Source organism: Neoarius graeffei, chromosome 11 (genome assembly GCF_027579695.1).
Source record: "Neoarius graeffei isolate fNeoGra1 chromosome 11, fNeoGra1.pri, whole genome shotgun sequence".
Lineage (NCBI taxonomy): Eukaryota > Metazoa > Chordata > Actinopteri > Siluriformes > Ariidae > Neoarius > Neoarius graeffei.
The window spans coordinates 65,169,871-65,197,688 of NC_083579.1; the positions used below are offsets into that span (position 1 = coordinate 65,169,871).

A 27,818-nucleotide genomic window follows, 5' to 3' on the forward strand; every position below is an offset into this window, starting at 1 on the left:
GTAAATGGCAACGGTGGACTACGCTGCACAAGAAACATACCCGGTTTTTAGAATTTCATAAGCGTTTGGCTGTGGCAGCCAATCAAAATAGGCTGGGCAGACGCCAAACAGGAAGTGTGCTCATATCTCGGCCGTCCTTTGGCGTATCTGAACGAAACTTGGTGACTTTATGCCTCACGCCACCCCAAAGGAGCACAAAACATTTGGACCAAATAGGCCGCTAGGGGGCGCTATAACTAGGAAAAATGATTTTTGGCTCATATCTCATGATGCGTTTTGGGTAGAAACAAAATTCCACTGCCTCTGGAATCCGTCCCTCAAAACGAATCCAACACCCCCTATGGTGTCATATTCCACCAGATATATTTTGCACCATTTTGAAATTTGTGAAAATGTATTAAAATCCTTCTCCTCCCTCAATTTTTGACCAATTTCTCCCAAACTTGGTACATAGTAACTTTAGACTAACCGTCTGCCTGGTCAGTTCTTTCTGTTGCCATGGCAACTTAGGCTGGGTCACCCTGCTTGGCCCCGCATTGCTGCTTGCAGCTATATTTCAACTTTCTTCTCCTATGGGATGTCAATGGCAGCCCATAGAGCCACACATAGGAAAATGCTCAAATTTGGCACACACATTTCAGACAGTCTCAGCATTCCCCACAACAATTTTTAGGTCCCCACCCCCAACCCTCTAGCGCCACCAGCAGGTCAAAGTTGCAGGTACATTTCTGCTTGTAACTTTTGAACCGTTGGTCCGATTTTCAAAAACTTGGTATCCCTGGAATCCTTGGGCCGAGACGAATCCAAAGCACCCCATGACGTCATTTTCCGCCCATATAGTTTTCCCGCCATTTTGAATTTTGTGAAAATCAATTAAAATGCTTCTCCTCCCTCAATTTTGGAGCAATTTCTCCCAAACTTGGTAAATGGCAACTTTGGACAACGCTGCACTAGAAACTTACCCGGTTTTTAGAATTTCATTAGCGTTTGCCCGTGGCAGCCAATCAAATTTGGCTGAGCAGACGCCAAACAGGAAGTGTGCTCATATCTCGGCCGCCCTTTGGAGTATCTTAACGAAACTTGGTGGCATTATGCCCCACCCATCCAAAAAGGGCCACAAAAAATTTGGAACAAATTGGCTGCTAGGGGGCGCTATAACTAGGAAAAATGACTTTTGGCTCATATCTCATGATGCGTTTTGGCTAGAAACAAAATTCCACTGCCTCTGGAATCCTTGCGTCAAGTCGAATCTATCGCACCCTATGACGTCATATTCTGCCTTGAGGATTTTCCGCCATTTTGAATTTTGTTAAAATCAATGAAATTCTATGGCAACCCATAGAACCGTCTGACTAGAGGTTTTCAAATTTGGCACACTGATTCTAGGCTTCATCAAGGTTCTTGTCAGCAAATTTCAGCTCACCAACTCAAACTCTCTAGCGCCACCAACAGGACAAACTTACAGGTACATTTCTGCTTGTTACTTTTGATCCGTACTTCTGATCGTCAAAATCTAAGTATCCATGGGATCCCTGGGTCAACACGAATCCAACGCACCCTATGGTGTCATATTCCGCCTTGTATATTTTCCGCCATTTTGAATTTTGTGAAAATCAATTAAAATGCTTCTCCTCCTTCAATTTTTGACCAATTCCTTCCAAACTTGGTATATGGCAACTTTGGACTAAGCTGCACATAAAACTTACCCGGTTTTTCGAATTTCATAAGCGTTTGCCTGTGGCAGCCAATCAAAGTTGGCTGCGCAGACGCCAACCAGGAAGTGTGCTCATATCTCGGCCGCCCTTTGGAGTATCTTAACGAAACTTGGTGGCATTATGCCCCACCCATCAAAAAAGGGCCACAAAAAATTTGGAACAAATTGGCTGCTAGGGGGCGCTATAACTAGGAAAAATGTCTTTTGGCTCATATCTCATGATGCGTTTGGGCTAGAAACAAAATTCCACTATCTCTGGAATCCTTGGGTCAAGACGAATCCATCGCCACCTATGAGGTCATATTCTGCCTTGAGGATTTTCCGCCATTTTGAATTTTGTTAAAATCAATGAAATTCTATGGCAACCCATAGAACCGTCAGACGAGAGGTATTCAAATTTGGCACACTGATTCTAGGCTGTCTCAAGGTTCTTGTCACCAAATTTCAACTCACCACATCAAACTCTCTAGCGCTACCAACGGGTCAAAGTCGCAGGTACATTTCTGCTTGTTACTTCTGAACCCCAGGTCTGATCGTCAAAAGCTTAGTATCGCTGGAATCCTTACTTCAGACCGAATCCAACGCTCCCTGTCTCGTCATATTCCACCTGGTAGATTTTCCGCCATTTTGAATTTTGTGAAAATCAATTAAAATGCTTCTCCTCCCTCAATTTTTGACCAATTTTTCCCACACTTGGTAGATGGCAAGGATGGACTAAGGTACACAAGAAACTTACCCGGTTTTTAGAATTTCGTAAGCATTTGGCCGTGGCAGCCAATCAAAATTGGCTGCGCAGACGCCAAACAGGAAGTGTGCTCATATCTCTGCCACCCTTTAGCATATCTTAACGAAAGTTGGTGGCATTATGCGACACCCCTCCACAAAGGCCCATAAAAAATTTGGAACAAATTGGCCGCTAGGGGGCGCTATAACTAGGAAAAATGACTTTTGGCTCATATCTCATGATGCGTTTGGGATAGAAACACAATTCCACTATCTCTGGAATCTTTGGGTCAAGACGAATCCATCGCACCCTAAGACGTCATATTATGCCTTGAGCATTTTTCCGCCATTTTGAATTTTGTTAAAATCAATGAAATTCTATGGCAACCCATAGAACCGTCTGACGAGAGGTTTTCAAATTTGGCACACTGATTCTAGGCTGCCTCAAGGTTCTTGTCACGAAATTTAAACTCACCACCTCAAACTCTCTAGCGCCACCAACAGGTCAAAGCCGCAGGTACATTTCTGCTTGTTACTTTTGAACCATATGTCTGATCATCAAAATCTTAGTATCGCTGGAATCCTTGGGTCAAACTGAATCCAATGTGCCCTGTCTCGTCATATTCCACGTGGTAGATTTTCCGCCATTTTGAATTATGTGAAAATCAATTAAAATGGTTTTTCTCCCTCAATTTTTGACCAATTTCTCCCAAACTTGGTAAATGGCAACGGTGGACTACGCTGCACAAGAAACATACCCGGTTTTTAGAATTTCATAAGCGTTTGGCTGTGGCAGCCAATCAAAATAGGCTGGGCAGACGCCAAACAGGAAGTGTGCTCATATCTCGGCCGTCCTTTGGCGTATCTGAACGAAACTTGGTGACTTTATGCCTCACGCCACCCCAAAGGAGCACAAAACATTTGGACCAAATAGGCCGCTAGGGGGCGCTATAACTAGGAAAAATGATTTTTGGCTCATATCTCATGATGCGTTTTGGGTAGAAACAAAATTCCACTGCCTCTGGAATCCGTCCCTCAAAACGAATCCAACACCCCCTATGGTGTCATATTCCACCAGATATATTTTGCACCATTTTGAAATTTGTGAAAATGTATTAAAATCCTTCTCCTCCCTCAATTTTTGACCAATTTCTCCCAAACTTGGTACATAGTAACTTTAGACTAACCGTCTGCCTGGTCAGTTCTTTCTGTTGCCATGGCAACTTAGGCTGGGTCACCCTGCTTGGCCCCGCATTGCTGCTTGCAGCTATATTTCAACTTTCTTCTCCTATGGGATGTCAATGGCAGCCCATAGAGCCACACATAGGAAAATGCTCAAATTTGGCACACACATTTCAGACAGTCTCAGCATTCCCCACAACAATTTTTAGGTCCCCACCCCCAACCCTCTAGCGCCACCAGCAGGTCAAAGTTGCAGGTACATTTCTGCTTGTAACTTTTGAACCGTATGTCCGATTTTCAAAAACTTGGTATCGCTGGAATCCTTGGGTCAAGACGAATCCAAAGCACCCCATGACGTCATTTTCCGCCCATATAGTTTTCCCGCCATTTTGAATTTTGTGAAAATCACTTAAAATGCTTCTCCTCCCTCAATTTTGGACCAATTTCTCCCAAACTTGGTAGATGGCAACTTTGGACTAAGCTTCACAAGAAACTTACCCGGTTTTTAGAATTTCATAAGCGTTTGGCCGTGGCAGCCAATCAAAATTGGCTGCGAAGACGCGAAACAGGAATTGTGGTCATATCTCGGCTGCCCTTTGGCATATCTTAACGAAACTTAGTGCCATTATGTCCCACCCCTCCCAAAAGGGCCACAAAAAAATTGGCACAAATTGGCTGCTAGGGGGCGCTATAACTAGGAAAAATGACTTTTGGCTCATATCTCATGATGCATTTTGGGTAGAAACAAAATTCAACTATCTCTGGAATCCATGGGGAAAGACGAATCCATCGGACCATATGACGTCATATTCTGCCTTGAGGATTTTCCGCCATTTTGAATTTTGTTAAAATCAATGAAATTCTATGGCAACCCATAGAACCGTCTGACTGGAGGTTTTCAAATTTGGCAGACTGATTCTAGGCTCCCTCAAGGGTCTTGTCACCAAATTTCAACTCTCCACCTCAAACTCTCTAGCGCCACCAACAGGTCAAAATCGCAGGTACATTTCTGGTTGTTACTGTTGAAGCATACATCTGATCATCAAAATCTTAGTATCTCTGCAATGGTTGGGTCAAAACGAATCCAACGTACCCTGTCTCGTCATATTGCACCTGGTAGATTTTCCGCCATTTTGAATTATGTGAAAATCAATTAAAATGCTTCTCCTCCCTGAATTTTTGACCAATTTCTCCCAAGCTTGGTTCATAGCAACTGTGGACGATGCTGCACAAGAAACTTACCCGGTTTTTAGAATTTCCTATGCGTTTGGCCGTGGCAGCCAATCAAAATTGGCTGCGCATACGCGAAACAGGAAGTGTGCTCATATCTCAGCCGCCCTTTGGCGTATCTTAACGAAACTTGGTGGCATTATGCCACACGCCTCCCCAAAGGACCACAAAAAAGTTGGACCAAATTGGCCGCTAGGAGGCGCTATAACTAGGAAAAATGATTTTTGGCTCATATCTCATGATGCGTTTGGGGTAGCAACAAAATTCCACTATCTCTGGAATCCTTCCGTCAAAACGAATCCAACAGGCCCTATCCAACGTACCCTGTCTCGTCATATTGCACCAGGTAGATTTTCCACCATTTTGAAAGATGTGAAAATCTATTAAAATCCTTCGCCTCCTTCAATTTTTGACCAATTTCTCCAAAACTTGGTACATAGTAACTTTAGACTAACTGCCTGGTCAGTTCTTTCTGTTGCCATGGCAACTTAGGCTGGGTCACACTGCTTGGCCCCGCATTGCTGCTTGCAGCTATATTTTTTAAGTAGTTTTACCGGAAGTGAAATAGCTGGTGGTCTAAACGGCTCCCGTAGTGCAAACAGCTAGTGATAACTTATCAGAGTACGCTCGTAATCTAGAAGCCACTGCTCGCTTTAGATATATTCAGAAGATTGCTATGTGCAATGGAATCGACCCCTACGGTCTGGGAAAGAAGGATTTGTCATACGATCTCGAAAACTACCCTTCAGTCGAGTTCCCCGACATCTCGAACTATCTGGTGTTGCAGACGTCCTTCTACACCGCAAAACAGATGAAAGCGTGGAAGAGTATGGAGGCTTACAACTTTTTGTATGTGGCTGGGTAAAGGACCTCGGGATCAAGTCGCTGCCGAATGAATCCTGTATCGTTTTTGCCCGTGTAAGGATGGGTGTGTTTTTTTTTTTTTTTTTTTTTTTAATAAAGCTTTTTCATTCACGTCTTTACAATGAAGCGCTGCAAGTTGAAGTGTAAACAAACAGTTGGCTTGATTCTCACTTGTGTTGGCTCTTATCTCTCAAGTAAATCATTCACAAAGATCATCAGAAACCCCTTTAAAGACCTGGATCTTAGTTAAACAAGACGGAGAAGTGATCACGGCGCATTGTAACTGTACGGCTGGGGAAGAATTTTGTCGCGGCCTTCATGCATATGGACTTTGTGAGGAGTAAACAAAGAAATAGCTGGGGACTCTAGCGCTTCGTGACTTTTTTAAAAAAAAAAGTACCGTAAAATAACGACACATAGCAAGAAAAGTACTTGGAAAACACAAAGGACAGAGCTGAGAGGGAAATACAAACCTTTCACCAAGTGATCACTGCAAACTCGAGCATGCTTCGACTCAGCTCCCTTCGATTTCAGTGAGAGGTTCAAAACCCACCTTTCTCGACGTCTTTTTGTGAAATCCTGTGTTCGTTCACCCTTTTTTATTAGTTCACGGGGAACCCTGAAGAAACTTTTCAGTTTCACGGTTGAATTGATTCGAACAACCTAAAACAATGCATTTTCATGCAAGCGATACACCACCTCCGTACAAACACTTTGTCAACTGGACTTTGGTAGACCACCAGCTAAAGTTTTGAATAACTAATGAGGCGGAGGTGACATCACGTGAAACCCAGCAATTGCCATTTCCAGTCACCCTTGCTTTCTCTGACTCTAAGGCATAGAGATATAACGCATTCCAAAATGGATTGTTTTATTTTCTCTGTATCAGCAGCTATAATCCTATATGAGATGGTGATGTTCCAATTTCTACAGTTCTAGAGAAAAGAAAACCAACGAACCAGTAACATTTTGTTAATATCACTGAATAATTACACTGAGTTTCCGTGTGTGTGTGTGAATGCATGTTTAGGCTGCGAGAGGCTGTGCGGAAAATGGAAGAGAAACATTTTGCTGAGCACACTGAGGAGCATGTGGAGTTCTTGCCAGTAGAATGGCGCTCCAAACTGACGCTGGATGGAGGTATTGGCTCGATACTGCACAGGCAGCCTGTCCTTGCTGCTGTCATGCACCTTTTAAAACACACAAACCCACCTGTCTAGCACTAATACCTGAGTAAACACACACGACCATCTGTGATCACTTGTTTGTGCTCTGCCTGGTATGTTACATTTAGTTCCTAAAAAGCACAAGCAAAAAGAATGAAAATTTCCGTTGAATATAAAATGCATATACTGGTGTTCTGTAGATACAGTTGACTCCATCACGCCAGATAAGGTGCGGGGGCTACGAGACTTGCTAAACAGCAGTGCCATGGACATCATGTATTACACCAGCCCTCTCTACAGAGATGAGGTAAATTATACTCCCACTTCCTAAAAATACATCTAATTGTTAGTGTTCAAATACACTGCTTGTTCAAACTGAAATGCATTTTAAATTATTAGAGCAGCGGCTACAATTATCGACAATCCATAATTATCGACGCCTTTTCAGATTTACCAATAAAAATCAATCTTACAAAGGTGAGTTTCAGTTACAACAGTTATTGGTTAACTAATCAACCAGAAGACCCTCGCCCTTTGATCTTGCTGTCTGATGACACAGCTCGTTACCTGAGATTGATTGATTTATTTATTTATTTTAAATCACGATCAGCAATTTGGTAAACCCAGACATTATCATCGCAGGTAAGCATGGTGGAAAGATCGTAGACATATTTTTACTTCTCAAATTCACCGATTATTTCATGACATCCTTGTCGAAATCTGCTTTGTTTCTTACTCTTTCATTTGACAGTCGCCATTTTGTATCTAAACGCGCGGTTGAGAAGTCACGTGAGGTGTCGATAATAGTGATAATTTTCACCGGTGTCCACCATTATCGACACCCTGTGGAATTAAGTGACATTTACAACTGGTATGGATCAATCTTTGTGTAGCATTGTTGAAGTAGATGAAGTACATATTTAAAAAAAAAAAAGTGCTGTGATTTTTTTTTTTTTTTTCTAATTCCTAACAGTATGGAATGTTTATAGAGTATTTGGAATCCTATTGCAATAAATAGAATTACGCCAGGATTAAATTCCTAGCATATTAAAAAAAAAAATACATGCTTGAAATATTCAAATTTTTCCATTCAGAAAATATTTTTTTGCAGTTTGTTGTAAATATCTACCATGTATTACATCAGTAGACATTTTATATTTCTTAGATGTAAAAATATAAAGTTTTGGTTCGAGGAATGGCATGCGACTTTTGACTTGGATTTTCATGCAGTTACAATGTCAATTGCCTTTTTGACATTTATTGGTAAACTACAAAACTAGAAATTAATACAAACAACAATAAATGATTAACAAAATGTGATCTACGAAAATACTTAAATTGGAACAAAGATTTTCTGACGCAGGTTAAACATTCAGCTCATTTGTTTACAAAAGTTAGAATTACTTCCTCATTTCTGTAAGCACCGACATTGATATATTTATATAAAAGATATTTTGTTCTCAATAGAAGTCTATGTAAAACAAATTTTAAATAATTTTGTTAACTTAATACTTCTTTTTTTAAATGTTAATTAATCATCAGGATATCAATAATTGTAGAACGGTGTCGCGTGGTCTGATATGCTAAGTAATCGGGAATCAACTCTCCTTTTTTGTTTCCAGTGGAAGTTTGAGTAATTATTCATGCACAGTTTACTAATCCCCCACCACAATTAGTACCTGAACTTCTGTCAGTTAATAAATGCAATGAGTTTGCATCCTTCTTCAAAGGTAAAATTGATAAAATACGGCAGAATATTGCTCATAATATATCTCAGTTGCAAATAATTGAAAAGCTGCAATCATCAGTGACACAGACAGACAACTTCAACACAATGTCAGAATTTTGTTTAATTGATTATGAGACTTGAAAAAACTACAAAATCTCAGTTCCTCAACATCTGAATTGGACATTGTGCCCACCAACTTTTTTAAGTCTGTTCTTCACCTTATAATTACAGATGTGCTTCAGATCATAAATACATCCCTAGAGACTGGCATTGTTCCTGTGTCCCTGAAAAAAGCCGTTGTAAAGCCCCACTTAAAAAGAATAATCTGGATGCTTCAGTATTAAACAACTACAGGCCAATATCAAATCTACCATTCATCGGGAAAATCCTTGAAAAAATTGTCTTCAATCAATTAACTGCCTTCTTGAATCAAACAGCTGTTTTGATAACTTTCAGTCAGGATTTCGTGCCAATCATAGCACTGAAACAGCGCTGATTAAAGTTATAAATGACATACGTCTTAATACTGATGCAGGCAAAACATCGGTCCTGGTGTTACTGGACCTCAGTGCAGCTTTTGATACTGTTGATCACAACATACTGCTATATCGACTTGAACACTGGGTTGGGTTGACTGGTAAAGTTATCGATTGGTTAAAATCATACTTAAAAGCTTCTTTGTTACCATGGGAAATTGTACCTCAACATCAATGTCCTTGACCTGTGGTGTCCCCCAGGGGTCGATTCTTGGACCATTACTATTCAACCTTTTATATGCTCCCACTTGGACAAATTATCAAGAACAATTTTGTATCACTGCTATGCAGATGACACCCAAATTTATTTTGCTCTATCACCTAATGATTATGCCCCCCTTGAATGTCTCTACCAGTGTATCGACCAAATCAACAACTGGATGTCACAAAATTTTCTTCAGCTGAACACAGATAAAACAGAAGTAATTCTATTTGGGGGAAAAAAGATGAAAGACTCAGGATTACCACTATTCTTGACACAAAGGGGATTAAAACAAAAGATATGGTTAAAAATCTTGGTGTTTTCATTGACAGCGAGCTAAATTTTGACAGTCACATGAAAGCAATCACTAAAACGGCATTTTATCACCTAAAAAACATTTCCAAACTAAGAGGACTTATGTCAAAAAATGATCTGGAAAAACTTGTACATGCCTTCATCTCAAGTAGGGTTGATTACTGCAATGGCCTCTTCACAGGCCTCCCAAAAAAGACCATCAAACGACTTCAGGTGATTCAAAATGCAGCGGCTAGGGTTCTCACACGAACAAAAAGAACAGAGCACATTACTCCAATTCTAAGGTCCCTTCACTGGCTTCCAGTAAGCTATAGAATTGACTTTAAAGTATTGCTGCTGGTGTACAAATCTCTAAATGGTACAGGGCCCAATTACCTCTCTGATATGTTGCAGCAGCCTAACCCAATCAGATCTACCAGATCGCAGCAGCAAAATTTACTGGTAAAACCTGTTGTTAAAACAAAGTGTGGTGAAGCAGCTTTTAGCTACTATGCAGTACAGGTATGGAACCAACTGCCAGAGGACATTAAAAATGCTCCTGCTGTTGGCAGCTTCAAATCTAGACTAAAGACCAAGCTGTTCTCACATGCTTTCTGCTAACTGATTAATATTGTCATCTTTTACATGTTTTAAACTTTCTTAACTTTTACAGTCTCTGCATGTTTTAAACTTTACTTAACTTTTATTCTATTTTATCCTGCTGGTTTTTTTAACTGAATTTTGACTTCATTTTATCATTTTATTTCTACTATTGTTTAATTCTTATTTTTCTTCCCCATGTATTTTATGTAATTTTATTTTCTATTGTTTACTGTCTTGCTTTTACTTCTGTAAAGCACATTGAACTGCCACTGTGTATGAAATGTGCTATATAAATAAACTTGCCTTGCCTTACTTATTGAAAGTCTTTTCTACTTTTGCAACGGCCAAAAGATTAAGTTGTCGATAATTGTAGCTGCTGCTCTATTTTTATTTATTTATTGCAAAATGTGATCCTCCAGCTTTTCCTGTCCATGCTGCTTGTTTTCTGTAGATTACGAAAGGCCTGACCCAGGAACTCAACCGATTGTACTCGCTCTTCTGCTCTCGGAACCCAGAGTTTGAGCAGAAGGGGGGCAAAGTATCCATCATTTCCCACTCTCTAGGCTGTGTGATTGCGTACGACATCATGACGGGCTGGGACCCAGTGCGTTTTCGCCTGCAAGAGCTTCAGGATCCTGATGAGGAGGAGCTGCAGTTGATGAGCTACAAACAACGTCATCTATTGGAGCAGGTGCAACATGCCAGAGAAAGGTACTGTCTGTGTTGGATATTTCTTATCTGCAAATGCCTGTATTAACAGCGGTGTTAAACTTTAGATATGTTTTCTATTCGTGTCAGGTTGCAAGAACTGGAGGATCAACTTCAGGGTCTGGAGACCATTAAATCTCCAGCTGCTCCTGCATTGAAGTTTAAGGTATATTATGGTATTAACCTTATTTTCATGGAACAAATATGGGCAGGATTTCCTTGCCCCCAACTATATTGATTTTTGCAAGAAAGGAGTTGATAATGAGAAAATTGCAGTCAATTTTTATTCATACTCCTGTTGTGACATGTCACACACTTTGAGACCCTATGGATGAGGTAAAGGGGGCTGCTTTGACATCACAGCACATCAGTAACAATTATAGATCCACAAATTGCATCTACATTGCCTGGCCAAATAGAAAAATACACCATTTTGATTTGGCAGTTCTAGGTGCAACCAGGGGCCGGAAGGAATCCTGTTTGGGAACCACAGGATTTCATCTCTGCTTTTTGCGGATGATATTGTCCTGTTGGCTTCTTCAAACCAGGACCTTCAGCATGCATGGGGTGGTTTGCAGTCGAGTGTGAAGCGGCTGGGATGAGAATCAGCACCTCCAAGTCCGAGGCCATGGTTCTCGACCGGAAAAGGGTGGCTTGCCCTCTCCAGGTTGGTGGAGAAGTCCTGCCTCAAGTGGAGGAGTTTAAGTATCTCGGGATCTTGTTCACGAGTGAGGGAAGGATGGAGCGTGAGATCGACAGGCGGATCGGTGCAGCCTCCGCAGTGATGCGGTTGCTTTACCAGTCCGTCGTGGTGAAGAAGGAGCTGAGCCAAGAGGCGAAGCTCTCAATTTACCGGTCGATCTACGTTCCGACTCTCACCTATGGTCATGAGCTTTGGGTAATGACCGAAAGAACAAGATCGCAGATACAAGCGGCCGAAATGAGTTTCCTTCGCAGGGTGGCTGGGCGCTCTCTTAGAGATAGGGTGAGAAGCACAGTCACTCGAGAGGAGCTCGGAGTAGAGCCGCTGCTCCTCCACATCGAGAGGAATCAGCTGAGGTGGCTCGGGCATCTCTTTCGGATGCCTCCTGGACGCCTCCCTGGGGAGGTGTTCCAGGCATGTCCCCCCGGGAGGAGGCCCCAGGGAAGACCCAGGACACGCTGGAGGGACTATGTCTCTCGGCTGGCCTGGGAACGCCTCGGTGTTCTTCCCGAGGAGCTGGCCGAGGTGTCTGGGGAAAGGGAAGTTTGGGCTTCCATGCTTAGACTGCTGCCTTCCCGACCCGGCCCCGGATAAAGCGGAAGAAGACGAGACGAGACCATTTTGATTTACATAAGCAAATACTTTAGAGCCTTTCATTGGATAATTACTGCAGTAATTAATGTTTCAGCTGGCAACAATTCATTTAACCCTAACTGATGCAGCGAGTAGCTTCTCATATCTTAAAGGAGATATGCAGAGCCATGGCCTGACTTTCGTTTATAAATGCCTTGAGATCTCAAGAATGGCACAGGAATGGTTTTAAGCGTTAACAATAAATCTAATATAGTAATTTTTACAATTAAAGTGATTCATACAGGTAGCAGTCTGAGTGAATGACCTTGACGTCTGTAATGTCACAGCAGGAAGTCTATCGGTCTCATCACCACTTCCACTATACTAAAACACAGAGCCGACTGCAACTCCGATCTTCCATTTTGCGCTAATTTATCGCCATGCCACATAGATGTGTTGCTGGCGGGTGCAGCAACATGACAGAAGGTGGATTTATGTTGCATTCATGGCCCAAGAATGTTCAAACTGCAAAGATTTGGATGCGTTTTGTGAGAAGTTCACGGGCACATTGGGCGGCTATGAAGTGGTCTCTCCTCTGCTCTGCACATTTTACTGAAGACTCGTACGAGACCTCTGATCTGTTGAGGAGCGTTGGCTATAAGCCCATATTGAAAGAGGGTGCAGTACGAACAATTAAAGGAAAAGAAAACTACAAGAAAAGGAAAGTAGTTTTTTTTTTTTTTTTTTTTAAAGGAAAGTGAGTTCAATTGCACCAGTCTTCCCAGAGTGAGCCGAGGGTTGTTGGTAAAACCTGGGACGGAACATATCGCTCGGGCAGTGACCTCCCTGCAGTTGTTGCTAAAACCGGTGACATCCCGTTCCGTCCCGGGTTTTAGTAATTGCCTGAGCCGAGCAGTAATGGCGGAATGCACAGTATGGAGAAAAGTGAATGAGTGGAGCAATATGGAGAATTGAACAAACAACTGAGTCAGATTGTTTTTGAAACAATCAACCTTCAAGAAGCGAGAACACAGACGGGTAAGCTCCAACTCTCATTTGGATAAAAAAAAAACACGTTGTTTAACTGCATTTAGATTAATACATGTAACTTGTATTGTGTGTTTAAGTTAGCGGTATAAGATTATTTAATTTGCTTCAGAATGTGATTGTCTCAGTTCATCTGATTATTTAATTAGCCTTTTACATTTTATCAGTGAAAATGCATGCGTGTACATGTATGTTGGATAAGTTATAACACCTATCCTGTGTTAATGAGAGTCAACCCACAATCCATGGAGTCAAATCAGTCTTAGTTGAGCAAGTCGGTAACGGCATTTCTTACTTTCACCATAAATTTTTATTTATATAACTTTCGTCTATAGCTGTAAAAGGCCTCGGCCTTAAAACCGGTTCCTGCTGTGATGTCACGCACTCGGGGCTGGCTGGCTCAGTGGGGCAGCTCGAATGCCGACTTTGCGGTCGATTTTTAACTCTCAAGTATGCAGCATACAAGAGTCAAGGATGGAGATGCTATCCACTCAGAAATTTATTTAAAAATAAAGGCTCTGCGTATCTCCTTTAAGGAACCATGTCGGAAGATGTATCCCGTCTTCATGGAAAATATGTTACGGTGTTTTAGAAGGGTCAAATTATTGGTCTTCGTCAAGCAAAGAAAACAACTAAGGAGATTGCTGGAATTGGGTTAAGAACTGTCCAATGCATTATTAAAACCTGGAAGAATAGCAGTGAACTGTCAACTTCGTGGAAGAAATGAGGTTGTGGGGAACTTGACTGACCATGATCAGAGATCACTTAAATGCTTGAAGTTGAATCATAAAAAAAATTGACACTAGAACCTATCGCTATGTTTAATAGTGAAAAGTAAGAGCATTACAACATGCACAGTGTGATGAGAACTCACAGGATTGGCACTAAACGGCTGTGTGGCCAGAAGAAAGTCACTTGTTAGTGAGGCTAATCAGAAGAAAAGACTTCTATTTGCTAGGGAGCGTAAAGATTGGACTCTGGAGTAATGGAGAAAGGTAATGTGGTCTGATGGGAATAGGTTAAACCTGGATTCGAGTGATGGGCACGCGAGAAGTGAAGTGCATGAAGCAATGCACCCATCATGCATGGTGACCACTGTACAAGTTTCTGGAGGGAGTGTTACGAGGCAAAAAAAATTAAATCCGCTGACTACTTGAATCTACTGAATGACCAGGTTATACCATCAATGGATTTTTTTTTTTCCTCCCCCTCCTCCTTCCTTGATGGCACTGGCATAAAATTAGGGCAGAGTTTGTGAAAGAGTGGTTCAGGGAGCATGAGGAATCCTTTTCACATGGGAATTGTCCACCAGACTCCTGACCTTAACCCTACTGAAAGTCTTTGGGATCTACTGGAGAAGAGCCTCTGCATGCTCTTGCGACAAGGCTTTCGCAGATAGCTTTTCGCAGACAGTTGTAATTTATCGTTGAGCGGGGAGTAAGAGGCGTGCGCTATGTTATTCACCGCCACAACGCAAGGGGGCGCGAAGTCGCAAAATCGCTAGGAGTAGTTGGTGGGTGTGATTAGTGGAGTGTTTATCTTCCGGTTACTTATAATGACTAGAACTGGAGTCATATAGATGTACGTACTTCCTCACTTCCTCGATCAACCGCTCTTCGTGCTGTTCCATCTTCGCTCGTGTTTTTAAAAATGGCGGTCGTGAAAACAAACCAAACCGGGAAAGTAGGGAAGCGGAAGTGCGTGTACAGCGGATGTAGAGTGGACCAATCAAGGCCAATTTATGCTGACAACGCAGTCCTCGCAGATGGCGTCGCAGATGGCGTCTGCGTAGCCGCCCCCCCCCAGATGCTCTGCACGCACCTCCCAAAAATTGTGACCACCGCAGAAGCCTCGCAGACAGCGTCGCAGACAAGAGGACTCTGATTGGTCCACTCTACATCCGCTGTACACGCACTTCCGCTTCCCTACATTCCCGGTTTGTTTTCACTACCGCCATTTTTAAAAACACGAGCGAAGATGGAGCAGCACGAAGAGCGGTTGATCGAGGAAGTACGTACATCTATACGACTCCAGTTCTAGTCATTATAAGTAACCAGAGGATAAACACTCCACTAACCACACCCACCAACTACTCCTAGCGACTTCGCGCCCCCTTGCGTTGTGGCGGTGAATAACATCACGCACGCCTATTACTCCCCGCTCAACGATAAATTGCAACTGTCTGCGAAAAGCTATCTGCGAAAGCCTTGTCGCAAGAGCATGCAGAGGCCCTCAGAGCCCTCTTGTCTGCGATGCTATCTGCGATATGGTCTGCGAGGCTTCTGCGGTGGTCACAATTTTTGGGAGGTGCGCGCAGAGTGTCTGCGAGGGGGGGGGGGCTACGCAGATGCCATCTGCGACACCATCTTCGAGGACTGCGTTGTCAGCATAAATTGGCCTTTAAGGGTGGTTCAACTCCTCCCATCATCAAGACAAGATCTCGGCAGAAAATTAACGAAACTCTAGATGGAAATCAAAGTTGTGAAGTTGCACAAGTTTGTTGAAACAATGCCATGCTGAACATGTGCTTTAATCAAAGGTAAATGCAATCCCACCAAGAATTGGTTTTTAACTTTTTTTTTTTCTTTCCCCCAAGCAGTGTATGAGACACCTGATATAATGGCAAATTATTGTAAAATATAAAGTAGGCAGCTAATATTGTGCCCACTGCATATATACTGACTTAAGTTACAGGCAGGTACAAATATTTATTTTTTAAAAAAAAAGTACTTGGCAGTGTGAAAAAAAAGAATTATAGTGGTATAGGATTCTCAATCGGTGCTAATTCTGTATACAGATGGGTGACAAATAAAAAGGTTATTTCATTCTGTTATTTTGCTGGCACGGTCTGTCCACTTATCCTATTTAGAGGAACGTGTTACTGCAAATAAATGCAAAGTTTTTCTGACTGATCGCCTTTATTTTGGACCGATGTTTTAATCACCGCTCTCCACCGCCATCATCAAAACGGTAATTAAGGGGATATCTTTTGGAAAAATGGCCTGTCGGAGGCCTGTTATTATCATCCCGCCAGTCCAATTCCAGATATTTGTAGAATCTGTCAAGGTTCATTGTAGCCTGTGGAAGCATGGTGTGTGAGGGTGCGGAAGAAAACTCAGGAGGCAAGAATTTTAGCAGAGCTCCATGCTTGTGCTTTATTCAGTCCTTGCTTTTCAGCACACTTTAATAAATAAATAAATAAATAACTCCTTGGGGGTGTATGTGTAGCAGGCTCTGCCGCTCTTGTTACAGCAGTCACTGAAAGCACAAAGGGACAAATAAGTAGACTGGCAGTAGGTGAGACACAGGTGAAAACCATGACACATTACCTACCAGTTCAACCTGCCTCATTTACATCTGCAGTTGATGCTTGACCACAGCCCTGCTGCCACAAAGCCATTGTGGCGGCTCATGGTGGCTCAACACCTTACCAAACAGTTTACATTGGGGGGGTAATTTCAATTTTTTTTTTTTATTATTATTAAATTTCTGTCTGTATGTAGGGCAAAAGAACCCTTTTTTTTTTTTTTCCTCCCACTGTATAACATATATTACTCAATCTGCATCACATAGGTGGAGAACTACTTCTGCATGGGCTCTCCCCTAGCTGTGTTCTTGGCCTTGCGTGGCATTCGACCAGGGAACACTGGATACCAGGACCACATCATGCCAAAATCCATCTGCCAGCGTCTTTTTAACATCTTCCACCCCACAGACCCAGTGGTGAGAGAATCCGCATGATTCAATAATGATTGCACTCTTTGTACTGGAATGCTTTTTAAAAACAAATTACCTCCATGCATATGCCAGGCCTATCGACTGGAGCCTCTTGTGTTGAAACACTACAACAATATCACACCTGTCCAAATACACTGGTAAGTGTTGTCAGTCTTCTGAATGTAATCACCCTAAAATTTTCTGTGCTTGTTCAATGTGTATATCAGTTTATTATGAGCAAGACTTAAACCTATTAAAATAAAATGTTTTAAAGGATAATTTATTTCATTAATTTGAAATGATTCATGACCTAATTATAGCCTGTAACATTCAATTCAGCATGCCCAGTGTCTCAGGGGTGGGGTGGGGTGGGGTTTTTTTGGTTCTGAACATTTAGACCTAAAATGTAAAGGTTGCACAATTAACATTACCATTATACTCACGTTTTGGTGAAACGGTCCGAAAAAGCATTAGATAAAACTGCATGCCTTTTATTTATTTAAATCAGTTAATTATTTAGGGGCGGCACGGTGGTGTAGTGGTTAGCGCTGTCGCCTCACAGCAAGAAGGTCCTGGGTTCGAGCTCCGGGGCCGGCGAGGGCCTTTCTGTGTGGAGTTTGCATGTTCTCCCCGTGTCCGCGTGGGTTTCCTCCGGGTGCTCCGGTTTCCCCCACAGTCCAAAGACATGCAGGTTAGGTTAACTGGTGATTCTAAATTGACTGTAGGTGTGAATGTGAGTGTGAATGGTTGTCTGTGTCTGTGTCAGCCCTGTGATGACCTGGCGACTTGTCCAGGGTGTACCCCGCCTTTCGCCCGTAGTCAGCTGGGATAGGCTCCAGCTTGCCTGCGACCCTGTAGAAGGATAAAGCGGCGAGAGATGATGAGATGAGTTAATTATTTATAAACTGTACCTGCAGGTGCAACACCACTAATCCCACTCCATATGATGAAATGAAACCCACATTCCTGAATCCAGTGAAGGATCCAGCTTCAGACACAGAGAGTCTGCCCAGCCCCAGTACATCACCCGTGATGTCCCATCGACCCTATGGAGAGTCCATCACCACGTTGGGCAAGGCCAGCATCCTGGGTACCTCAGGCTTCAGAGCCACTTGTTAAACTATTCTACGAGCATATCTCCTATCGTTATAAAATTAGACATTGCCAAGGGGTACTTGCAAAAGACTCCAGTCATGTTTGGAAACGGAATAAAAGATGGCTATACAGAGCAAGAAGAGTGGAAAAACGGATCAAATAAGTATAAAACGGGTTAGTGTGTTCTTTGACGTGGTCAGACTGAACAAAGGAACTGTTACAATTAGAATAATCACATACAGTGGTATGTTGGTTCTGGAATTATTTAGGTAGTTCACTAAATTAAAATGTTCAACAGTTTAAAGAGCGCAGAAGTTTTTTTTTTTTTTTTTTTTTTTTACACTCGTGAGATTATTTGGATGTCTTTACTGCCACCTTGTGGTAAATATTGGCAGTGAAAAGGGGTCAGTACTTGTAAGCAGTGCCATCTAGTGGAGATCTTTTTGGAGATTTGGCATTATAGTAAAATTACTAATCTGAATTCAGAACCAGCCACGCCTTTGGCCAAGAAACTACAGGGTTAGCCGAAATTATGTCAACATTTAAATGGTAGAAACCATTTATTCACAAAACATGCATCACATGTGCAAGATGATTTACAGGACGGTCTCAACCTGTTCGCCATCGTGTTCAACATACAAAAACAAGCAAGCAACAGTGCCATTTAATCTGTCACCTATGGCGTGCGTCTGTCTGCAGGAGAGAAATAATCCATTGGTGTTAATGTAATTTTGACCAACTCTGTATATCTGTTTATTTTATAATAGTACCTGTGAAAAATAAGATTTTTTTTTTCACATTTAAGGTGTGTGCTGTGTTGTTGCTTGTCTACCTCACGGAATGTTGGAAAAATAAGAGATGAGTTTGCTGGCCATCACTGTTCCAATTTGAAAATGGCGTATTTTATAAGAAGAATTTTAAACTTTTTTACATTTTATGACAAACCTGTGATATTGCGTCCTGAAACAGCATCTGACCAATTTCCAGTTCCACCCATAGGTACCTGTTTAATACCCTTGGTGCCTGATAATACAGGGTAACAAAATTTAGCAAGGTATAAATAAAATTCAAATAAGAGGTATTTATTTCTAGTGTATACAGCACCTGGTAATGTAAACACTGAAATGTGGGATCATGGATTTGTTTCTGTATCGTACTGCCCCAAACTGTTTGGTGGAAAAAGCTTGCATGTTGAATGTGGGTAGTAAAGATGTATGTAGTTTGTGTACAGACTTCTGTGCTGTCGTGTGTTCAGGTGCTGCCAGCATTGGAAAAGGCATTGGAGGAATGCTGTTCTCCCGTTTCTCGCGCTCCAGTAGTCAACCATCAGGAGTGGATTCTGCAGCAGTGGAGGGAGAAGAGAAGAGCCAGTCGGCATATGGCTTGTCTACAATGTCCCAGTCTGCCTCCACCATCATTGATACTGCTGGTGTGCATACACAGATTATACCTGCACCTCATTTATAATTGTAGTCTGTCAATATGTTACTTTTCCAATACACATGTACTGTCTAGATGTGTATTGGGAATATTGGATAGGTTGCTTATTTATTTATTTATTTATTTATATATATATATATATATATATATATATATATATATATATAATTTATTTTGTGTGTGTGTGTGTGTGTGTAATTTATTTTATATATATATATATATATATATATATATATATATATATATATAAAATTTATTTTATATATATCTGTGTGTATATGTATGTGTGTGTGTGTGTGTGTATATATATATATATATATATATATAAAATTTATTTTATATACATGTGTGTGTATATGTGTGTGTGTGTGTATATATATATATATATATATATATATATATATATATATATATATATATGTATGTGTATATATATATATATATATATATATATATATATCCATTGGCATTACGTTTTATTACTGCTCAGCAGCTGTAAATGCTAGTTTGTGTTCATCGTAGGGAAACTTTGATTAATTATTAGGGTGCATCAGTTGCCCCCTAAAAATGAAAAGTTCCTCCGATCATGATGCATTTTTGTTTTTATATTCCTTTTGGTAAGAAAACACACTGGGTGAAATATTTTGACAAAATTCAAAAGTTTAATGGTGGCACCAGGAGCTCAAAGTTATGGAAAAAGCTGCTATTTTATGACTTTTATGACACAATTTCGATCACTTTTCATGAAACATTATGGCACCTTATAGAGTATACCAAATATCTTAGATACACATTTTTAGTACATATTCTAAATCTATTATCAAGCACAGTTTGAGTTTTAGCTGTTCATTGAATCATTGTTCAACTACTTTTAAACAATACAAATGTATTATGAATCACATTAATGCTTCTCAATCCCTTGCAAAGGTTCTTAACATGATCTCTGGGTCACAAGAAATCAATAAATGGAGTCCAACATTGTGATTCAAACCTTACGCGAAAACATAAAATAAGCGTTTTTTGGCAAAAAAATGAACCTCATGGTGCCACCATTAGACTTTTGAATATTGGTCAAAAAATTTTACAGGATACTTTTATTGGTGAAAAGGAACACCCAAACAAAAATGCATCAGATTTTATGAAAGTGAGGGCAACTGATGCACCCTATTAATTATAGAAAAAATAATGCGTCAAAAAAAAATAAACGCAGGTTCATCGCACTGTCACAGTGCAATTTTGAACACATGCTGTCTTCACATGCTAGTCAGAAGGTCCTACTTCCCACTTGTCAAGTCGGAATTACGAGTATGCTATGTTCACACGCTTTGCTGGAGTGAAATGTCCTCTTCTCCACCAGGTTGAAGGCTGTCCCAATACAGGAACTCTGGTATCAAAATTATTTCCAAAGTTCCCACTCGAGATTAAGAGTTGAGGGGGCGTTCATGTGCAACTTCCAGTTCGGCAACTTGTATTTACTGTGAAGCAAGACCTTCTGACTCGCATGTGAAGGCCGTATAAACGCAGCTGTATTTACATTGGTAATAACGCTGCCTGAACACAAAACACTTGGCAGTGAGCTCCAAGGTCAGACCTACCGGTAGCTTAGCCCATGATGCTATAGATGACTTGCAACCACGTGATCAAAATGTGCTACGTCATGAGCGTCCGCCATGATGGTGGATATACAAAGCAGCTAGGATGGCAGCCGCTGAAAGTGTGTCTGTAAACAGTGCTGAATTTTCTCAGTATTACCACGATTTGAACGCTCTAGAGAAGATAGAGATGTGTGGGTCAGAAAAGTCAGACTTTTCTGAAGACAAGACGCTTCTACCGACCATCGAGTACCCAGATATCGCGTTCTATCTGGTTTGGCTGCCGAAGAATCAAGTTCGACCTTGGATGAAACAAAGCCCATTTTCTGAGTGGGTGCCCAGCCTGGATTGTTTCTATCATATAATTTTGCTGGCGCTCCTAGAAGCGAAATGGTAATACACGTGTTAAAATTATAACAACGACCGAGTGAACTACAACAAGAGAACATTCATTATATAGCAGAATTCTACCAACACGAAATAAAATTCTTCCATGATGATATCGAGAGAGCTTTTGAATCTCGCCTGAGATAAAATGATTACTGCAAACACGAGCTGTTTTGGTTTTAGCCTCTGTTAGATCAGCCCTGCCGATGATGTTCAGCCGTGCTCGTCTCCTCTCCGTACTAAACCTCAGAGTTTCCTCGCCCTCTTTCCGAATCACGGACGGAATTCTAAAAAATCAGAACGTGCCACGGTCACGAGGACTGTTGTGACCACAACCATATACAGCACGAAGATATGGCAGAGCTAAAAGAACGTCAGTGGGAAAACAGAGTTGTGCACACGTGACTGTTTTGTACGGAATGTCGCTTGACCCCGCATTCCACCAACATGGCCGACATCCGGGTTTCTATTTTGCTTTGACGTCACTTGCAAGTCGCAAAGCAACCAGTCTCATCAAGCCACACTTGAACAGGCGTTCAAATGCAAACTGAGGAAGTCTGCGTGTGGCATTAACCACCTCAATAGCTAAACTGATTACAATTGACTACAGGACAGGGGATTAATGGAGGCTTTACAGATTGCGTCCTCTGGCACGGTTTATAAGCCGCCATCGAGAAACGTAACCGTGTCCAAAATCCAGCAGCTTTACAACACCTAAAAAGGGAGCACAAGAGGATGTATTATAGAGGATATACTGTATGTGTATTGTCAAAGATTGAAATTTTTAAATGCGTCACATGGTAAATATTGATATGCAATTAATTTTGCTTAATCACAAAGCATGCAGTTAATTCGAATTAGTTTGAAATCACTTGACTGACCTAGTTCGTTGGTAACAATGCGGAGTTTCTCTGTTTCTGCAGTGGAGATGGAGCACCGCATTGACTTCGAACTACGGGAAGGCTTGGTCGAGAGCCGCTACTGGTCAGCGGTCACCTCTCACACAGCGTACTGGACCTCTCATGATGTGGCCCTGTTCCTGCTGACCTTCATATACAAATCTCAGAGCTCACCGGAGACGTGTCAAGACGATCCTGACCCCGAGTAACCCAGATATACGAACACCCACAAAGAAATGTCCCCAGACAGATGGATTCGTCTTCTCCTGTAGAGACATGAAAACACTCGAGCACACTCCCTCTCTCATTTTGCCTCATAAAAATGCTTCTTTGTCATACAAAGACTAATTACCATTTTTCCTGTTGCTTGTGCAGCAACTTTTCCCATTAACCCAGTGACCATCAACTCCTACTGCGCAAACTCTTTGATACATTGAGTAAACCTCTAGTCCTAGAACATTTTTTGGGTGGTGTTGAGGTCTTTTCAGCCAGTCCCATTCCATGCTTAGCATTAGGTACACTTGGCTTTGCAAGATGTGTGTGCGCGTACCTGCACGTACACTTTACCAACCCTTTACCAGTCCACATAGTTTATGGGTGCTTTTGGACCAGAGGAACTTTTTTCATAGTTCTTAGAATTGTTGGAGGAAATCCCCATCTTTGTGTATGTAGCTGCATCTTATCCAAAACCTAAGCCATTATACCATAGACATCATTAAGGGCACACAACACGCAAGCATGGACCCCTCCGTCCTGTTAACATCCATTCCTTTTGAAGAAGAAGAGGAGTTTATTTGTCACATGCACACTTGAGCACAGTGAGATTCGTCCTCTGCGTTTAACCCATCTGAAGCAGTGAACGCGCGCGCGCACCCACCCACCCAGAGCAGTGGACAGCCATATTACAGCGCCCGGGGAGCGGTTAGGTACCTTGCTCAAGGGTACTTCAGCCCAAGGCCGCCCCATGTTAACGTAACTGCAGGTTGTCTGTCTATTCTTCATTTACCCAGTGGTAAATGGAGACACTCGCCAAGCAAATGCTCAATTCAACACTCATATCTTTTTATTTATTGTTATAGTAATACATCTAATGATGATTGTGCATAGTACTCTAATTTTTGGGAAAAAGTATTTCAAGATTTAAATGTTTATTTTTACTTTAATATTCCCAGAGAACACTGGACCTCTTTAATGACTAACAGACAATATCTGGATTCTCAAACTGGAAAAGAGCGAACCATTAGCAAAAAAGGAACTTCCTTTTTATACAGGAGATAAATAATCATAAGAAAAAGCAATTATTATATTCTGATGATTTTACAACTAGATGGTGCTGTCAAGAAACAAAGTTAACAGTGCATTTTCTTAAGCCAGTAATAATATGCCTGATTCGACTTTGCATGGAGTTTGAGGATGAAATTGCTGCTGCATTGATTTTTATAGCCAAACTTAACCTTTTACAATCCTGCCTGAGTCAGGCCATGTGTTGATACACGAACCACCTGCATGCGTGTGCTGGTGCATTTTTACTTTGGAATATTAAAACGACCGTATCTTCAAACAGATCACCTCAAGAATTGGTTCGTATCATTTCAAGCTGATGTCAGCCAGATACAGTGGAGTGGAATCAAATAAACTGACTGTGTGATCTGCTTGATGTAATTACACTAGTAATTAGGCCATGATCATGTGACTTGACTCAGGTTAGGTAGCACTTTCTAATGTTCCTTTGCCTCATAGTACTGTCATATTCGGGCACCTTTTACCTTCAGGCCCATGGTAATCAACAGATTATATTTTATATTTAGTTATCAATTGTGGAATTAATCATAGTCCCTCAAAATTGTGATATTCCACTGAGAGGCCAAATGTTTTTTAGCTATGAAACTGCAACACGTAGACGTACTGTTGGTTCATGTTAAAGGTTTTAGTGTTTTTTTTTTTTTTTTAAAAAGCACTTTTGAGATGGTAGATATGCAACAGGGAGAGAATGACCAGAGGGGATTATCAGTAAAAAATGAAATGGTCCTAACCTTTAACAGCTGGTATGTACTCTGTTTAGTGTCTGCGTTGTGTTTGAAATCCCAGAAGGGGATTTCACCCCCCTATGGCAAGGGCTGCAGTCTGTTGATTTCTTTTGTTTTTATCGTTGTGTGCCCACACAAGTGCAGTTAATAAGTGTTAGCTAGCCTGTGTGGATATTTAAAAATGGCCAGGTTGCCTTTGAGGACCACAGAGACGATTCTCTTTTGGGAAGCTGACGTGGCTTTCCCCCCCCTCGCACTGAAGGATGAACTAGAGTTACTCATGACTCACTGTTATTGTTGGCAATAGCAAACAAAAATTAATGAAGGACCAGACCTTGGACATTACCACATGGCTATAAATTGCACAGAACGGAATAAAAGACCCTTTTGATGTGCGTTTTCTGTTTTTGCTACTTCGTATATTACATTATGGAAGAGAATGCACTTTGCTCAGTTGCTTGAGTTGTGATGTCTATTGAAACATCAGTGGCGCAAAAAAAAAAAAGGTTTGGCGGTTCTTAGACCATCATGGAGGGTTTGCTCTTTGGGACGTGTTTTTATTTTCCTGTAGGCTATGCCTCAGAATCTCTGCATGGTCCAGTAATACTAATGACTAATGGAATAATTTTGAAGCAATTTCCATCTTCATAAATGCAGTAATATTTTTTTTCTGCATTTGTGCTGCTTCTTTCAGACCAGTAACTAAGAGATTGACAACTGCATCAAATTTTTGAATGATTCACCTAAGCAGCTGGCATGGGCACGATAAATAAAGGTGTACTTCAGTATACCATGTGCAGGTTGTTGGTTTTACTCAGATGCATGCCTTAGGTTTGAGTTTTTTGGGGTTTTTTTAGGTTTGTTTGTTTTTTTTGACATTTAGAGGTACAATCTGGTCTTCTAAAATAATGTCGACTCGAAGTTACACATGCTATTATTGCATTCGCTAATTAATATTTGCCTTTTATCAGGGCATCTTGCCAACTTTTCACTGGAGAAATTCATGACTGATCTTCCAGTATGGTATAATACTCATCTCTTGTGGACATGTAAAAATTCGTTAAAAGGCCAATTTCCACTACAAGTTATTGATCAACTCAAAACATGAAAAATGTCTCAAATGACTGTTATTTAAATGTACTGAAGACACTGAGTTTGGAAAAACATTGTGCAATAACCCATGCCTGTAATGGATTCAAACTGCCATCCGAATAACACTGTATTTATTTCAGTTTATTAAAGCATTGCTCTTTTTGGGTACAGTGCTTTTTTTTTTTTTTTTTCCCCCTTTTTTTTCTGCATACAGCTGCAGTATTGTCCTTTGCTTGAACTTTTTTTTTTTTTCTGTTTCAGTGATGGTTATAAACAGAATATAGTTGCCTGAACAGTGTAAGTGGGGGGAGTCCTGAAATGTGTGTGTGGGATGAGCAGAATTCCACAGTGAAGGGAACTTTCAAAATATTTAGAAGTGAGTCTAAATTGATTGCCTGCTCGAGAATGGCTGTATGTTGCCTGTGCAAATTTCATCATGATAAAAGGCATGACCTTATTTGTCGTTCTGTATTGTGCTGTTTGTGGATGGATCCAGAAGATGCTCAGAAATTCAGTCTGGGCAGTACTGGAAGAACCTCATTAAGCTAATTACAAGATGTTTGCTGTCAAAGTCTTTTTTTTTTTTCCTTCTTCATTCATTCATCTTCAGTAACCAGTATTTTCCTGGTCAGAGTTAAGGAGGGACATGCCCTTAATGGATTAGCTACTCTAAACTGCGTGTGAATAAGGTGTTAGAATGTGTGTCCATGGTGGCCTGTGACGGACTGGGACACCAGTCCGTCACAGGCCACCATGGACACACATTCTAACACCTTATTCACACGCAGTTTAGAGTAGCTAATCCAGCTACCTGCATGTTTTTGGGAGGGGGGGAAACTGGAAAACCTAAAGGAAACCTACATGGATACGGAGAGAATGTGAAACTCTATGAACAGAGTCAAGTTCAGGATCAAACCAGGAACTGTGCTGGTTTTTTTTTTTTTTTTTAAAGATGTTTATTTGAAACTTAGATATTCTTTGGTTTTAGGCTTTTATGGCAATTCTTGATTTGGGTGTTGCTTCTGAAATCTCACCATAACCACACTTGATATCATGTCTCACACGCACACTGGAAAAAATGAGTCACTCACATGAGGTAGGGTCATGTATGAAACTGGGGCTAATGTCATCTACCTCCTGCTGTGCTCGAACAAACCAATGTGTCAGTATGGGAAAGTAAATGTTTGAAAAGTTTGGATAACTATACAACCCCGATTCCAAAAAAGTTGGGACAAAGTACAAATTGTAAATAAAAACGGAATGCAATGATATGGAAGTTTCAAAATTCCATATTTTATTCAGAATAGAACATAGATGACATATCAAATGTTTAAACTGAGAAAATGTATCATTTAAAGAGAAAAATTAGGTGATTTTAAATTTCATGACAACAACACATCTCAAAAAAGTTGGGACAAGGCCATGTTTCCCACTGTGAGACATCCCCTTTTCTCTTTACAACAGTCTGTAAACGTCTGGGGACTGAGGAGACAAGTTGCTCAAGTTTAGGGATAGGAATGTTAACCCATTCTTGTCTAATGTAGGATTCTAGTTGCTCAACTGTCTTAGGTCTTTTTTGTCGTATCTTCCGTTTTATGATGCGCCAAATGTTTTCTATGGGTGAAAGATCTGGACTACAGGCTGGCCAGTTCAGTACCCGGACCCTTCTTCTACGCAGCCATGATGCTGTAATTGATGCAGTATGTGGTTTGGCATTGTCATGTTGGAAAATGCAAGGTCTTCCCTGAAAGAGACGTCGTCTGGATGGGAGCACATGTTGCTCTAGAACCTGGATATACCTTTCAGCATTGATGGTGTCTTTCCAGATGTGTAAGCTGCCCATGCCACACGCACTAATGCAACCCCATACCATCAGAGATGCAGGCTTCCGAACTGAGCGCTGATAACAACTTGGGTCGTCCTTCTCCTCTTTAGTCCGAATGACACGGCGTCCCTGATTTCCGTAAAGAACTTCAAATTTTGATTCGTCTGACCACAGAACAGTTTTCCACTTTGCCACTGTCCATTTTAAATGAGCCTTGGCCCAGAGAAGACATCTGCACTTCTGGATCATGTTTAGATACGGCTTCTTCTTTGAACTATAGAGTTTTAGCTGGCAACGGCGGATGGCACGGTGAATTGTGTTCACAGATAATGTTTTCTGGAAATATTCCTGAGCCCATTTTGTGATTTCCAGTACAGAAGCATGCCTGTATGTGATGCAGTGCTGTCTAAGGGCCCGAAGATCACGGGCACCCAGTATGGTTTTCCGGCCTTGACCCTTACGCACAGAGA

At 41.2% G+C, this 27,818-nt stretch overlaps 1 protein-coding gene across 2 annotated transcripts in view; it reads left to right on the forward strand.

Moving 5' to 3' along the window:
• Positions 1-25,691, forward strand: part of ddhd1a (DDHD domain containing 1a) — a 305,505-nt gene extending 279,814 nt beyond the window's left edge. For both annotated transcript variants that reach the window (XM_060934586.1, XM_060934587.1), the window contains 9 exons: positions 6,744-6,853; positions 7,080-7,186; positions 10,695-10,954; positions 11,042-11,117; positions 16,848-16,997; positions 17,085-17,149; positions 17,909-18,081; positions 19,342-19,515; positions 22,429-25,691. In XM_060934586.1, the coding sequence (XP_060790569.1) occupies positions 6,744-6,853; positions 7,080-7,186; positions 10,695-10,954; positions 11,042-11,117; positions 16,848-16,997; positions 17,085-17,149; positions 17,909-18,081; positions 19,342-19,515; positions 22,429-22,613 (1,300 nt within the window). In that variant the 3' untranslated portion in view covers positions 22,614-25,691. The remainder of the gene's footprint in view (positions 1-6,743; positions 6,854-7,079; positions 7,187-10,694; positions 10,955-11,041; positions 11,118-16,847; positions 16,998-17,084; positions 17,150-17,908; positions 18,082-19,341; positions 19,516-22,428) is intronic.
• Positions 25,692-27,818: the final 2,127 nt, after the last annotated feature.